The following is a 13475-nucleotide window of genomic DNA, read 5'->3' on the forward strand; positions in this document are numbered from 1 at the left end:
GCCTGCCTGCCTGCCTGCCTGCCTGCCTGTCTGCCTGTCTGCCTGTCTGCCTGCCTGCCTGTCTGTCTGTCTGTCTGTCTGCCTGCCTGCCTGTCTGTCTGCCTGCCTGCCTGCCTGCCTGCCTGCCTGCCTGTCTGTCTGCCTGCCTGCCTGCCTGTCTGTCTGTCTGTCTGCCTGCCTGCCTGCCTGCCTGTCTGTCTGCCTGCCTGCCTGCCTGTCTGTCTGTCTGTCTGCCTGCCTGCCTGCCTGCCTGCCTGTCTGTCTGCCTGCCTGCCTGCCTGTCTGTCTGTCTGTCTGCCTGCCTGCCTGCCTGCCTGTCTGCCTGCCTGCCTGCCTGCCTGCCTGCCTGCCTGTCTGTCTGCCTGCCTGTCTGCCTGCCGGGGGAAACGGGACACATGTCCTCCTGCGCCAGAGGGATGTGTTTATTTGTGTCCATGTTTGATGTACTCAGTAACACCTCTGATGATAAAAGGTTCCATGAACCCGCTGCACCTCTGACGATAACAAAAACAACGACCTTGAGTGCAGATAAGACACCTTGAAATGAGTCCAGAACACAGACAGCGAAGCCAGTCCGACTGAACCTCGCGTCCCGACAAGACACCATGAGACTGATCCTTCTGTTGGCGCTGTGTGGAGCCGCAGGTAACCCATAGACATATTAAATATTAATACTAGATTACATCTGTTGGCGCTGTGTGGAGCCGCAGGTAACCCATAGACATATTAAATATTAATACTAGATTACATCTGTTAGCGCTGTGTGGAGCCGCTAGATTACGTCTGTTAGGGTGCTGTGTGGAGAACTAAATCTACAGTTGATTTTGTCGACTAAAATGTGTTTGGGCGGGCCTTGGTGGTGCCATAATGACTGATTTTTACACTTGGTTGCACTCTGAAAACAGCGGGCTATAGAAGCTTGTAGATCTGCTATTTTCAGCATGCTGCAACCGAGCATAACATGACTTGTCTTTTACTTCTCCACCATAATCTCTCCCTAACATTAGTCTAGTTTTTATTTGTCGACAAAATTGCCAGTAAATTTAATTTAGTCTTAGTCATCATAGCTTGGTTTCATTTTGTTTCTATTTAGTTTTTGTCAGTGATAAAAAGGTAGTCGACGGACATTTATCGTCGTAGTTTTAGTCGACAAATTGAAGGTACTCATATAAAATACCATATTACTTCTGTTGGGGCTGTGTCAGGTACTTTAGCCTGTACTGTAACACTCGCACTTTAGTCTTGACGACCGTGCAGGCGTATGTAGGCGTATGTAAGGGGTGCATGGGCAACTTGATTGGAAGCTGGAGAGGGCCACTATAGTTCCACACCACCACCCCATTGGAAGCTGGAGAGGGCCACTATAGTTCCACACCACCACCCCATTGGAAGCTGGAGAGGGCCACTATAGTTCCACACCACCCCATTCCACCGGTGAAAAAATAGCCGATCTACAAGCTCAAAACATGCCACAGTGCGACCACACACCTGCAACCACACACCTGCCAATTGATTACTTAATCAGTCCACTTTTCGCAGTCAGTTTGCACTCTTCACACACAGGCAGACAGACAGATACAGAGATCTCCATGTGTGACACAGACAGACAGTCAAAATGGGTGCTGTGACAACAGGTATTGCATACTACAGATATCTCCATATACAGTATATTATATTGTACAGATGAAGATGATAAGATCATATATTTTATATTAAGATGATAAAACCAGAATATATTTGATATATATTTCAGTGTGCGTGCCTCTGGGGGAAGACGATAAGATATATTTTATATAAATTTCAGTATGCGTGCCTCTGGGTGAAGACGATAAGATATATTTCATATATTTTATATATATTTCAGTATGCGTGCCCCTGGGGGAAGACGATAAGATCGTCGGAGGCTACGAGTGTCCGCGGAACAGCGTGCCCTACCAGGTGTCTCTGTGGAGCGGATACAACTACTGTGGAGGAAGCCTCCTGTCTGACACCTGGGTCCTGTCTGCGGCTCACTGCAAGCCCAAGTACTGTCTGTCTGTCTGTCTGTCTGTCTGTCTGTCTGTCTGTCTGTCTGTCTTCAGTTCACACGTACAGCAAGCAAAAGTGGAAAAATGTAATTAAAACTAAATAATGTACTGAAATAGTTGGCCTCGTATATATCAGGAAGGTTAGCTTATTGGCGTAAGCTTTTGCAAGGTTGTGCACAAATCTCTCTCACTCTCTCCCCCCCTCCCCCCTCCCATCTCTCTCTCTCTCTCTCTCTCTCTCTCACACTTGTCTCTCTCTCATGTCTATTGTATTTACAGGCTATTGTTCTAAAAAAAAACACGTTTGAGTGAATACAAACAAAGTAAAAGGGAATTTCACGTGTGTGTGTGTGTGTGTGTGCGTGCGTGCGTGCGTGCGTGCGTGCGTGCGTGCGTGCGTGCGTGCGTGCGTGCTGTGTTAACCCTTCGCAGGTCGAACTTGGAGGTGAGGCTGGGAGAACACAACATCTGGGAGACAGAAGACACAGAGCAACACATCATGTCTGCCGAGTTCATCAGACACCCTGAATACAACTCTAAAACACAGGCACGCACACACGCACGCACGCACGCACGCACGCACGCACGCACGCACACCATGCGGTGTATTTCAATCCTTTTGACTCGGAGGCTTTCAGGAAGAAACCAAAAATACACAGGGAAGACAAATTTGAATATTTTAACCACACCTGGGGGTCTATTAGAGTAATTAATGTTAACTCCATAGACACATACAGAACACCTGGGGGTCTATTAGAGTAATTAATGTTAACTCCATAGACACATACACAACACCTGGGGGTCTATTAGAGTAATTAATGTTAACTCCATAGACACATACAAAACACCTGGGGGTCTATTAGAGTAATGTTAACTCCATAGACACATACAAAACACCTGGGGGTCTATTAGAGTAATGTTAACTCCATAGACACATACAAAACACCTGGGGGTCTATTAGAGTAATTATTGTTAACTCCATAGACACATACAGAACACCTGGGGGTCTATTAGAGTAATGTTAACTCCATAGACACATACAAAACACCTGGGGGTCTATTAGAGTAATGTTAACTCCATAGACACATACAGAACACCTGGGGGTCTATTAGAGTAATGTTAACTCCATAGACACATACAAAACACCTGGGGGTCTATTAGAGTAATGTTAACTCCATAGACACATACACAACACCTGGGGGTCTATTAGAGTAATTAATGTTAACTCCATAGACACATACAAAACACCTGGGGGTCTATTAGAGTAATGTTAACTCCATAGACACATACAGAACCCCTGGGGGTCTATTAGAGTAATGTTAACTCCATAGACACATACAGAACACCTGGGGGTCTATTAGAGTAATGTTAACTCCATAGACACATACAGAACAGGGTCTATAGAGTAATGTTAACTCCATAGACACATACAGAACACCTGGGGGTCTATTAGAGTAATGTTAACTCCATAGACACATACAAAACACCTGGGGGTCTATTAGAGTAATGTTAACTCCATAGACACATACAAAACACCTGGGGGTCTATTAGAGTAATGTTAACTCCATAGACACATACAGAACACCTGGGGGTCTATTAGAGTAATGTTAACTCCATAGACACATACAAAACACCTGGGGGTCTATAGAGTAATGTTAACTCCATAGACACATACAGAACACCTGGGGGTCTATTAGAGTAATGTTAACTCCATAGACACATACAAAACACCTGGGGGTCTATAGAGTAATGTTAACTCCATAGACACATACAGAACACCTGGGGGTCTATTAGAGTAATGTTAACTCCATAGACACATACAGAACACCTGGGGGTCTATAGAGTAATGTTAACTCCATAGACACATACACAACACCTGGGGGTCTATTAGAGTAATGTTAACTCCATAGACACATACAGAACACCTGGGGGTCTATAGAGTAATGTTAACTCCATAGACACATACAAAACACCTGGGGGTCTATTAGAGTAATGTTAACTCCATAGACACATACAAAACACCTGGGGGTCTATTAGAGTAATGTTAACTCCATAGACACATACAAAACACTTGGGGGTCTATTAGAGTAATGTTAACTCCATAGACACATACAGAACACCTGGGGGTCTATTAGAGTAATGTTAACTCCATAGACACATACAAAACACCTGGGGGTCTATAGAGTAATGTTAACTCCATAGACACATACAGAACACCTGGGGGTCTATTAGAGTAATGTTAACTCCATAGACACATACAGAACACCTGGGGGTCTATAGAGTAATGTTAACTCCATAGACACATACAAAACACCTGGGGGTCTATTAGAGTAATGTTAACTCCATAGACACATACAGAACACCTGGGGGTCTATTAGAGTAATGTTAACGCCATAGACACATACACAACACCTGGGGGTCTATTAGAGTAATGTTAACTCCATAGACACATACAGAACACCTGGGGGTCTATTAGAGTAATGTTAACTCCATAGACACATACAGAACACCTGGGGGTCTATTAGAGTAATGTTAACTCCATAGACACATACAAAACACCTGGGGGTCATGAGTGTCATGATGACGCCAGGCCCAGGAAATAATTTCCAATGCATTTTTCCCATAGACATTTCAAAAAGTATTTATTTAAAGACCTTATAAACCTGCCGTTTTTTTCTTCTTTCTAATTATTTGTTTGGCCCAAAACATTGTGTTTGTTGTGATGATGTGTCACAACTCGAGTTGGCTTTGTCCGCGGCGTCTTTAAATAAATACTTTTTGAAAAGTCTATGAGGAAAATGAACGGGGAATTATTTTCCGGGTCTCTCGAGGGGGCGGGACTGCGACGCTCTATTAGAGTATTATGTTAACTCCGTAGACACGTACAAAACAGAAAAAGAACAAAAACGATGGCACCCCATCTTTAACCCGTGCCCTCCCTTCCTCCAGGACAGTGACATCATGCTCATCAGACTGTCCACACCGGCCACCCTGAACAGCGCCGTGCGTCCGGCCGTCCTGCCCACCCAGTGTCCTCCAGATGGGGGGGTGATGTGTCAGATCTCTGGCTGGGGCAGCCTGCGTCCCAGCAACGAGGGATGTGAGTATATCTAATGCTTCATTCAGACTAGAGAGGTATCTCTGGCTGGGGCAACGAGGGCTGTGAGTATATCTAATATGCAAAATGAATCAAATCCGCACTCTCAGTCGAGTAAGAGTCTTTGTTTAATAATGATAGTGCTCCGCAGCAGCAGTCATACCAGACAGACAAAACGCGTTTCGGCGCGCAGGCCTTCGTCAGTGTCAAAATTGGCAGTAGTAGCAACGGAAATGACATGGTTATATAGAATTTTTTGTTCAATTAGTCCCTTTTAATTGAACAAAAAATTCTATATAACCATGATGTCATTTCCGTTGCTACTACTGCCAATTTTGACACTGACGAAGGCTTGCGCGCCGAAACGCGTTTTGTCTGTCTGGTATGACTGCTGCTGCGGAGCACTATCATTATACAAAGACTCTTACTCGACTGAGAGTGCGGATTTGATTCATTTTCTATATGTTCTCTTTGAATCTGCACCCAGCACACGCCTGGAACTTTAAATAAGACTGTCTTAGAGTGGGCGTTTTCCCTTGAAGTGAACTATATATCTAATGCTTCATTCAGACTAGAGAGGTATCTCTGGCTGGGGCAGCAAAGCTAATGCTTCATTCAGACTAGAGAGGCATCTCTGGCTGGGGCAGCAAAGCTAATGCTTCATTCAGACTAGAGAGGCATCTCTGGCTGGGGCAGCAAAGCTAATGCTTCATTCAGACTAGAGAGGCATCTCTGGCTGGGGCAGCAACCAGGGCTGTGAGTATATCTAATGCTTCATTCAGACTAGAGAGGTATCTCTGGCTGGGGCAGCAAAGCTAATGCTTCATTCAGACTAGAGAGGTATCTCTGGCTGGGGCAGCAAAGCTAATGCTTCATTCAGACTAGAGAGGTATCTCTGGCTGGGGCAGCAAAGCTAATGCTTCATTCAGACTAGAGAGGCATCTCTGGCTGGGGCAGCAACCAGGGCTGTGAGTATATCTAATGCTTCATTCAGACTAGAGAGGTATCTCTGGCTGGGGCAGCAACGCTAATGCTTCATTCAGACTAGAGAGGTATCTCTGGCTGGGGCAGCAACGCTAATGCTTCATTCAGACTAGAGAGGCATCTCTGGCTGGGGCAGCAACGCTAATGCTTCATTCAGACTAGAGAGGTATCTCTGGCTGGGGCAGCAAAGCTAATGCTTCATTCAGACTAGAGAGGCATCTCTGGCTGGGGCAGCAACCAGGGCTGTGAGTATAGCTAATGCTTCATTCAGACTAGAGAGGCATCTCTGGCTGGGGCAGCAACCAGGGCTGTGAGTATAGCTAATGCTTCATTCAGACTAGAGAGGCATCTCTGGCTGGGGCAGCAACCAGGGCTGTGAGTATAGCTAATGCTTCATTCAGACTAGAGAGGCATCTCTGGCTGGGGCAGCAACCAGGGCTGTGAGTATAGCTAATGCTTCATTCAGACTAGAGAGGTATCTCTGGCTGGGGCAGCAACCAGGGCTGTGAGTATAGCTAATGCTTCATTCAGACTAGAGAGGTATCTCTGGCTGGGGCAGCAACGCTAATGCTTCATTCAGACTAGAGAGGCATCTCTGGCTGGGGCAGCAACGCTAATGCTTCATTCAGACTAGAGAGGTATCTCTGGCTGGGGCAGCAAAGCTAATGCTTCATTCAGACTAGAGAGGCATCTCTGGCTGGGGCAGCAACCAGGGCTGTGAGTATAGCTAATGCTTCATTCAGACTAGAGAGGCATCTCTGGCTGGGGCAGCAACCAGGGCTGTGAGTATAGCTAATGCTTCATTCAGACTAGAGAGGTATCTCTGGCTGGGGCAGCAACCAGGGCTGTGAGTATAGCTAATGCTTCATTCAGACTAGAGAGGTATCTCTGGCTGGGGCAGCAACGCTAATGCTTCATTCAGACTAGAGAGGCATCTCTGGCTGGGGCAGCAACGCTAATGCTTCATTCAGACTAGAGAGGTATCTCTGGCTGGGGCAGCAAAGCTAATGCTTCATTCAGACTAGAGAGGCATCTCTGGCTGGGGCAGCAACCAGGGCTGTGAGTATAGCTAATGCTTCATTCAGACTAGAGAGGCATCTCTGGCTGGGGCAGCAACCAGGGCTGTGAGTATAGCTAATGCTTCATTCAGACTAGAGAGGTATCTCTGGCTGGGGCAGCAAAGCTAATGCTTCATTCAGACTAGAGAGGCATCTCTGGCTGGGGCAGCAACCAGGGCTGTGAGTATAGCTAATGCTTCATTCAGACTAGAGAGGTATCTCTGGCTGGGGCAGCAACGCTAATGCTTCATTCAGACTAGAGAGGCATCTCTGGCTGGGGCAGCCTGTGTCCCAGCAGCAACCAGGGCTGTGAGTATATCTAATGCTTCATTCAGACTAGAGAGGTATCTCTGGCTGGGGCAGCAACGCTAATGCTTCATTCAGACTAGAGAGGCATCTCTGGCTGGGGCAGCCTGTGTCCCAGCAGCTACGAGGGCTGTGAGTATAGCTAATGCGTCGACTAAAACTAAGACGGAAAAATGTCCGTCGACTATACCTTTTTTCACTGACGAAAACTAAACGACTAAATATATACTGTCAATTTCGTCAACAAATAAAAACTAGACCAAAATGTGAGGAAGGGACTAGTGGACAAGAGATCCAGTAGGCTATAAGTCATTTACACACATTTACACTTGGTTGCATGCTGAAAATAGCAGATCTACAAGCTCACAACGCGCTGCAGTGTGAGCTTGTAGATCGGCTGTTTTAGATTACATTAAATTGCATTACATTCACCCATTCACCACTGATGGCGGAGGAAACCATGCAAGGCACCGACCTGCACATCAGGAGCAATTCACCTTTATCTAAGCCCCGCCCTCTCCCACTTAGACACTCCCACTTGGACACTTTCCAGCCAGGTTCATTCATTCCAATGTAAATATCATGGATCTTTACACATTTAAAGGAGAATTCCATGCTAGAAGGCTTTCTTACCTTTCTTTGTAGTCGTTACGTCCCCACCAAAGAGGTCCAGGTGTTATTTCGTGCACAAACTCCTTATTGGCCATTTCCCCTACCATAAGCCCTCAATGAATTGCATTGAATGGGAATTGAATGGGGCTATGGGGTCTTGTGCTAATTCGCTTATGTCCATCGAAATAAGTAGTAAAGTGTGCCGCTTGGGATATTATTTACATTATGAAGAGAGGATATAATATATCCTCTCTTCATAATGTAAATAATATCCCAATAATAATATCGCTCAAAATTATTATTTTTTGTATATTATACAAAAAAATAATAATTTTGAGCGATCGAAATAAGCGAATTAGCGAATTAACAGCATAGCTCCATTCAATTCAATGCAATTCATTGAGGGCTTATGGTAGGGGAAATAGCCAATAAGGAGCTTTTGCACAAAAAAACACCTGGACCTCTTTGGTGGGGACGTAACAACTATACATAAAGGTAAGAAAGGTAAGAAAGCCTTTTAGTATGGAATTCTCCTTTAATACTGGTTCATTCTTGGAACCAGACCTTCAAAATCTCTTCCAAATCCGTCAACAAGGCTGCCATATGCACTGGAAAAATCACACCCGTGTGAAGTGAGGGGCGCTAATATATTAAAGTCTAATTCATGATTGGTTGATTAGGTGATGTAATGGTGATGTAAAACAAACATTAAACGCCAAAGAATAAAGAAACAATATGACGTAATGAGTTACAAAATGACGTAAATTTCCCCTTCATTGTCAATGGCGTTTATGAACATTGAACTAAAGACAAACATTAAACCTGTGTATAAAACAATGTTTTATCATAATAGGGAAACTATTGGTGGAGATCGAGGTTTGTCTAACCCATGTTCTGCTTAGCTGTGATTGGACCAAAGCAGTTTGGGGAGGGACTTAGCTATAGGTCAATTAGGGAGGTCAGCGTCCTGCTCAAGGACACTTTGACACTAACTCATGGGGGAGCCCACAGGGATCGAACCGGGAACCTCACGGTTCCCATCCAGCTGCTCCACCAATTGACCACCTGCAGACCGCGGCCATGTTTCCATCAGAGTTTGGAAGCACTCGTTATCAGTAAAGCAACGTCCTGCTGCCTCCTGCATTATGTCCTAATTATAAACAGGTGGTACACAGGGCTGTTGAGTGATATCTAACGAGCACTTCCAAACTCCAGCACTTAGAAAAATCACCTGCAAGGACACAAAGTAGCTCATAACATGTCTACAGTGGATCTTTATGAAACAAACACTTTGAGGATAGAAAGAGGATAATTCAAGCTTTCCCTACAGCTGCAATGTTGGTCAGTTTGACGTTGTGTAATACAACCAGATAGGACTTTTCTGTTTGGATGAATGGGCTGCCAATGGAAGTTGCACCTAGGTAGCACCTTGCCCTTAACTTATATGGTAAGATGGCCGCGGTCTGCATATGGAGAATAGAGATAATTAGTCAACCACACTCTGTATTCCGCAGGATTGCATCGTCCTAGGCTTCGTACACACCTGTCGGACACATTGATCTGTCCGACCGACCACTGATTACATTTTTATGATTTGATGCCTCCATGTCCCACAATGCTTTGCGCGATTTGGGCGGTGCTACGATATGCGGAAATAGATGCACATATGTTCAGTGTAGTTTTCTTGACTGGAGCAGCAGCTAGCGGTAGTTTGTCGAGGCCGTTTTTCACACTCAAAGTTCACTTTAGAAGGTCCGGATCAAGGACCAAGGACCAAATATTTGCATTTTGATTTTGGTCCGTTTGGTGTTCACACTGGACTTTGTAAAGCGTACCAAATATGTAAACAAATGACACGTGGACATGTTAAGCGAACCAAATAGTGAAAAAAAGAAAAGACGTCATTTAACGACGGAGGGAAAAATAACATGAGGGGGTGCGGGAAATCACTGTCTAAATTTTTTGGGCGCAACCTTCAGTCACAGAGAGAAGAGAACAGCAACATGAATCATGATTGCAGCAACAACTTGAAATTGCATTCATTCTTAATAATTATTTTATTAGCCAAATAAGACAACAGATGAACAGAGGAGCAGGTGTTTGAACAATAATGTGCTTGCTGCTGGTGCATACAATTCTATTCACCGGAGACGTATAGCCTACAACAAAGTATCCCCGAATCCCGATAAAAAGGACTTTTCTTCCATGTGTGCACCTTAACCTGATTCGATATAGGCCTATGTTATTTCTGCGCATCAAATCGACGGGCATTTCCATGTCATCTTATGGTTTAAACTTGAAGCCGTGCTGGTCAGTTAAGCTTCAAGTCAGAACAGCTCCGCTGCAGTTGACCTATATCACGTCTTTTGCTATAGTGATGTAATCAATTAATCATTTAGGACCACCTGTGTAGCTTATTTAACATTTGCTCCATTGGCTCTTTATGCGTGCGGCCGTGCGCTAGAGCGAGACAGGATGATTTTAAATATTTTTCTGTCTGCGTCTCTCCCATAGAGCTATAAAATATATCGGGTCTCTCCCCCCACATGTGCGCGCGTCATAACTTTGCGTGGTGGCGGTGGCGCATGCTTAAAATAAACAGATCTACAAGCTTACATCGTGTACCATACCATAAGTACCATTCGTGTCGATAACTTGTACATCTGTTATATTTGCGCATGTGAACCTCGTACGCTGCCATTACATTTCTACTATAGGCTACTCATGGACATATATGCGTCTACTATTAAAATCAATAGTGATCCCCGTAAAAAAGACATGCTTTTAGAACTAATTATTAATGCAGCCTCACAACTGCCGAGGCCCGATGGCTATTTTGGCTATCGTCCTGTATTTCTGTATATAGAATAGAACTTAGTACCAGACTGGACTCACTCACTGGAGACAGCCATGCGCAACTTGGACTCTCCAAGTTACGCACGGCCGTAGCCAAAAGAAGACATACAAACAAGCGATATAATAGTCTGTGTCACGTAACTCAGAAGACTACAGCCTAAACCCCACCCAGTGCTGTCAAGAACGGAAGTTCTCTCCTATTAGTTGGCGGTTAAAAACCACACTTCTGTCCGATCTGAAGTCCCACCCTGTTCGTTGGCTGTTTTGACTACAAGGTGTCCGATGTGTTTGTTGTGCCCTCCGCACCCACATCGGACAGGTTTGTCCGATCAAACGACGTGACTCCCATTGAAAATGAATTGGAGCAGCAATCAAATAGCAATCAGGCATCGCACACGGACCGAACATTTGTTCTTTAGGTGTGTACGCAGCCCTAGTAATAGTTGTTGTTAGAGTTATGATGACGTTAGCTCAGTGTTGCAGGTCTCTCCACAGCTGCATGTTGCTGCCTGCCTGGTGTTCTTCATTCTCTAGCCTAGCTGTGTTGATTTTGACAGCAAAAATCTGATTTAGTCTTTGTCAGTCTTTGGAATGAAATTTCATTTATAGTTTTAGTCGTAGTTTTAGTCATCTGTCAGTTTTAGTGTTAGTCTAGTCCACAGGGGTTCTCAACCTGTGGGCCGTGACCCCCTCGGGGGGCGTCCCGAAATTATTTTTTTGGGGAATGATTTATTTTTTATTTTATTTTTTGCAACTGAATGGCTGGAAAATAGAAATTGAGAGTTTGCATAGTACACATTTTAACCCTTTTTAATGATTATATCTGGTTTCAGTATACAGTATATATATGTATTTCTCTATTATTATATTTATTAAGGTTATTTTTGCAGTCAGTTTGTATTGGGGGAGGGGAGGGGGGGCGGGGCGGGGGTCGCGAGACACGGGTAAAGCATTTCCGGGGGTCCCCAGCCAAAAACATTGAGAACCCCTGGTCTAGTCGACTAAATATCGCATGTTTTATATGTCAACTAAATCTACAGTTGATTTTGAAGGTGTCATAATGGCTGATGCATGCTTGGCTTGGCATGCTGAACATAATAGCCTTGAAGGTGTCATAATGGCTGCTGCATGCTTGGCTTGGCATGCTGAACATATAGCCGGTCTACAAGCTCACAACGCGTCGCAGTTGTCTTTTAGTTCTACTGGATGTCTCCTCCACTAGTCCCTCCCTATGACATGTTAGTCAAATGTTCCTGTGTTGACGAAATCGTCAGTATATTTAGTCTTAGTTGTAGTCATCGTATCTTAGTCTTAGTTGTAGTCATCGTATCTTAGTTTCTATTCAGTATATTTAGTCTTAGTTGTAGTCATCGTATCTTAGTTTCTATTCAGTATATTTAGTCTTAGTTGTAGTCATCGTATCTTAGTTTCTATTCAGTATATTTAGTCTTAGTTGTAGTCATCGTATCTTAGTTTCTATTCAGTATATTTAGTCTTAGTTGTAGTCATCGTATCTTAGTTTCTATTCAGTATATTTAGTCTTAGTTGTAGTCATCGTATCTTAGTTATATTTAGTCTTAGTTGTAGTCATCGTATCTTAGTCTTAGTTGTAGTCATCGTATCTTAGTTTCTATTCAGTATATTTAGTCTTAGTTGTAGTCATCGTATCTTAGTTTCTATTCAGTATATTTAGTCTTAGTTGTAGTCATCGTATCTTAGTTTCTATTCAGTATATTTAGTCTTAGTTGTAGTCATCGTATCTTAGTTTCTATTCAGTATATTTAGTCTTAGTTGTAGTCATCGTATCTTAGTTTCTATTCAGTATATTTAGTCTTAGTTGTAGTCATCGTATCTTAGTTTCTATTCAGTATATTTAGTCTTAGTTGTAGTCATCGTATCTTAGTTATATTTAGTCTTAGTTGTAGTCATCGTATCTTAGTTTCTATTCAGTATATTTAGTCTTAGTTGTAGTCATCGTATCTTAGTTATATTTAGTCTTAGTTGTAGTCATCGTATCTTAGTTATATTTAGTCTTAGTTGTAGTCATCGTATCTTAGTTATATTTAGTCTTAGTTGTAGTCATCGTATCTTAGTTATATTTAGTCTTAGTTGTAGTCATCGTATCTTAGTTATATTTAGTCTTAGTTGTAGTCATCGTATCTTAGTTATATTTAGTCTTAGTTGTAGTCATCGTATCTTAGTTTCTATTCAGTATATTTAGTCTTAGTTGTAGTCATCGTATCTTAGTTTCTATTCAGTATATTTAGTCTTAGTTGTAGTCATCGTATCTTAGTTATATTTAGTCTTAGTTGTAGTCATCGTATCTTAGTTATATTTAGTCTTAGTTGTAGTCATCGTATCTTAGTTTCTATTCAGTATATTTAGTCTTAGTTGTAGTCATCGTATCTTAGTTTCTATTCAGTATATTTAGTCTTAGTTGTAGTCATCGTATCTTAGTTTCTATTCAGTATATTTAGTCTTAGTTGTAGTCATCGTATCTTAGTTTCTATTCAGTATATTTAGTCTTAGTTGTAG

The 13475-nt window shown here is 43.2% G+C and overlaps 1 protein-coding gene across 1 annotated transcript in view; it reads left to right on the forward strand.

Annotated features, from left to right (window-relative positions):
- The window catches only part of LOC306925188 (trypsin-3-like), a gene marked incomplete at its 5' end in the record, with an annotated part of 61394 nt that overhangs the window by 41911 nt on the left and 6008 nt on the right, over positions 1 to 13475 (forward strand). Inside the window, 4 exons of the mRNA XM_079503880.1 lie at positions 679 to 710; positions 1865 to 2024; positions 2460 to 2574; positions 4977 to 5127. Of these exons, the coding sequence (XP_079360006.1) occupies positions 679 to 710; positions 1865 to 2024; positions 2460 to 2574; positions 4977 to 5127 (458 nt within the window). The remainder of the gene's footprint in view (positions 1 to 678; positions 711 to 1864; positions 2025 to 2459; positions 2575 to 4976; positions 5128 to 13475) is intronic.

This window comes from Electrona antarctica (genome assembly GCF_951216825.1).
Source record: "Electrona antarctica genome assembly, chromosome: 6".
In the NCBI taxonomy this organism is placed as follows: Eukaryota; Metazoa; Chordata; class Actinopteri; order Myctophiformes; family Myctophidae; genus Electrona; species Electrona antarctica.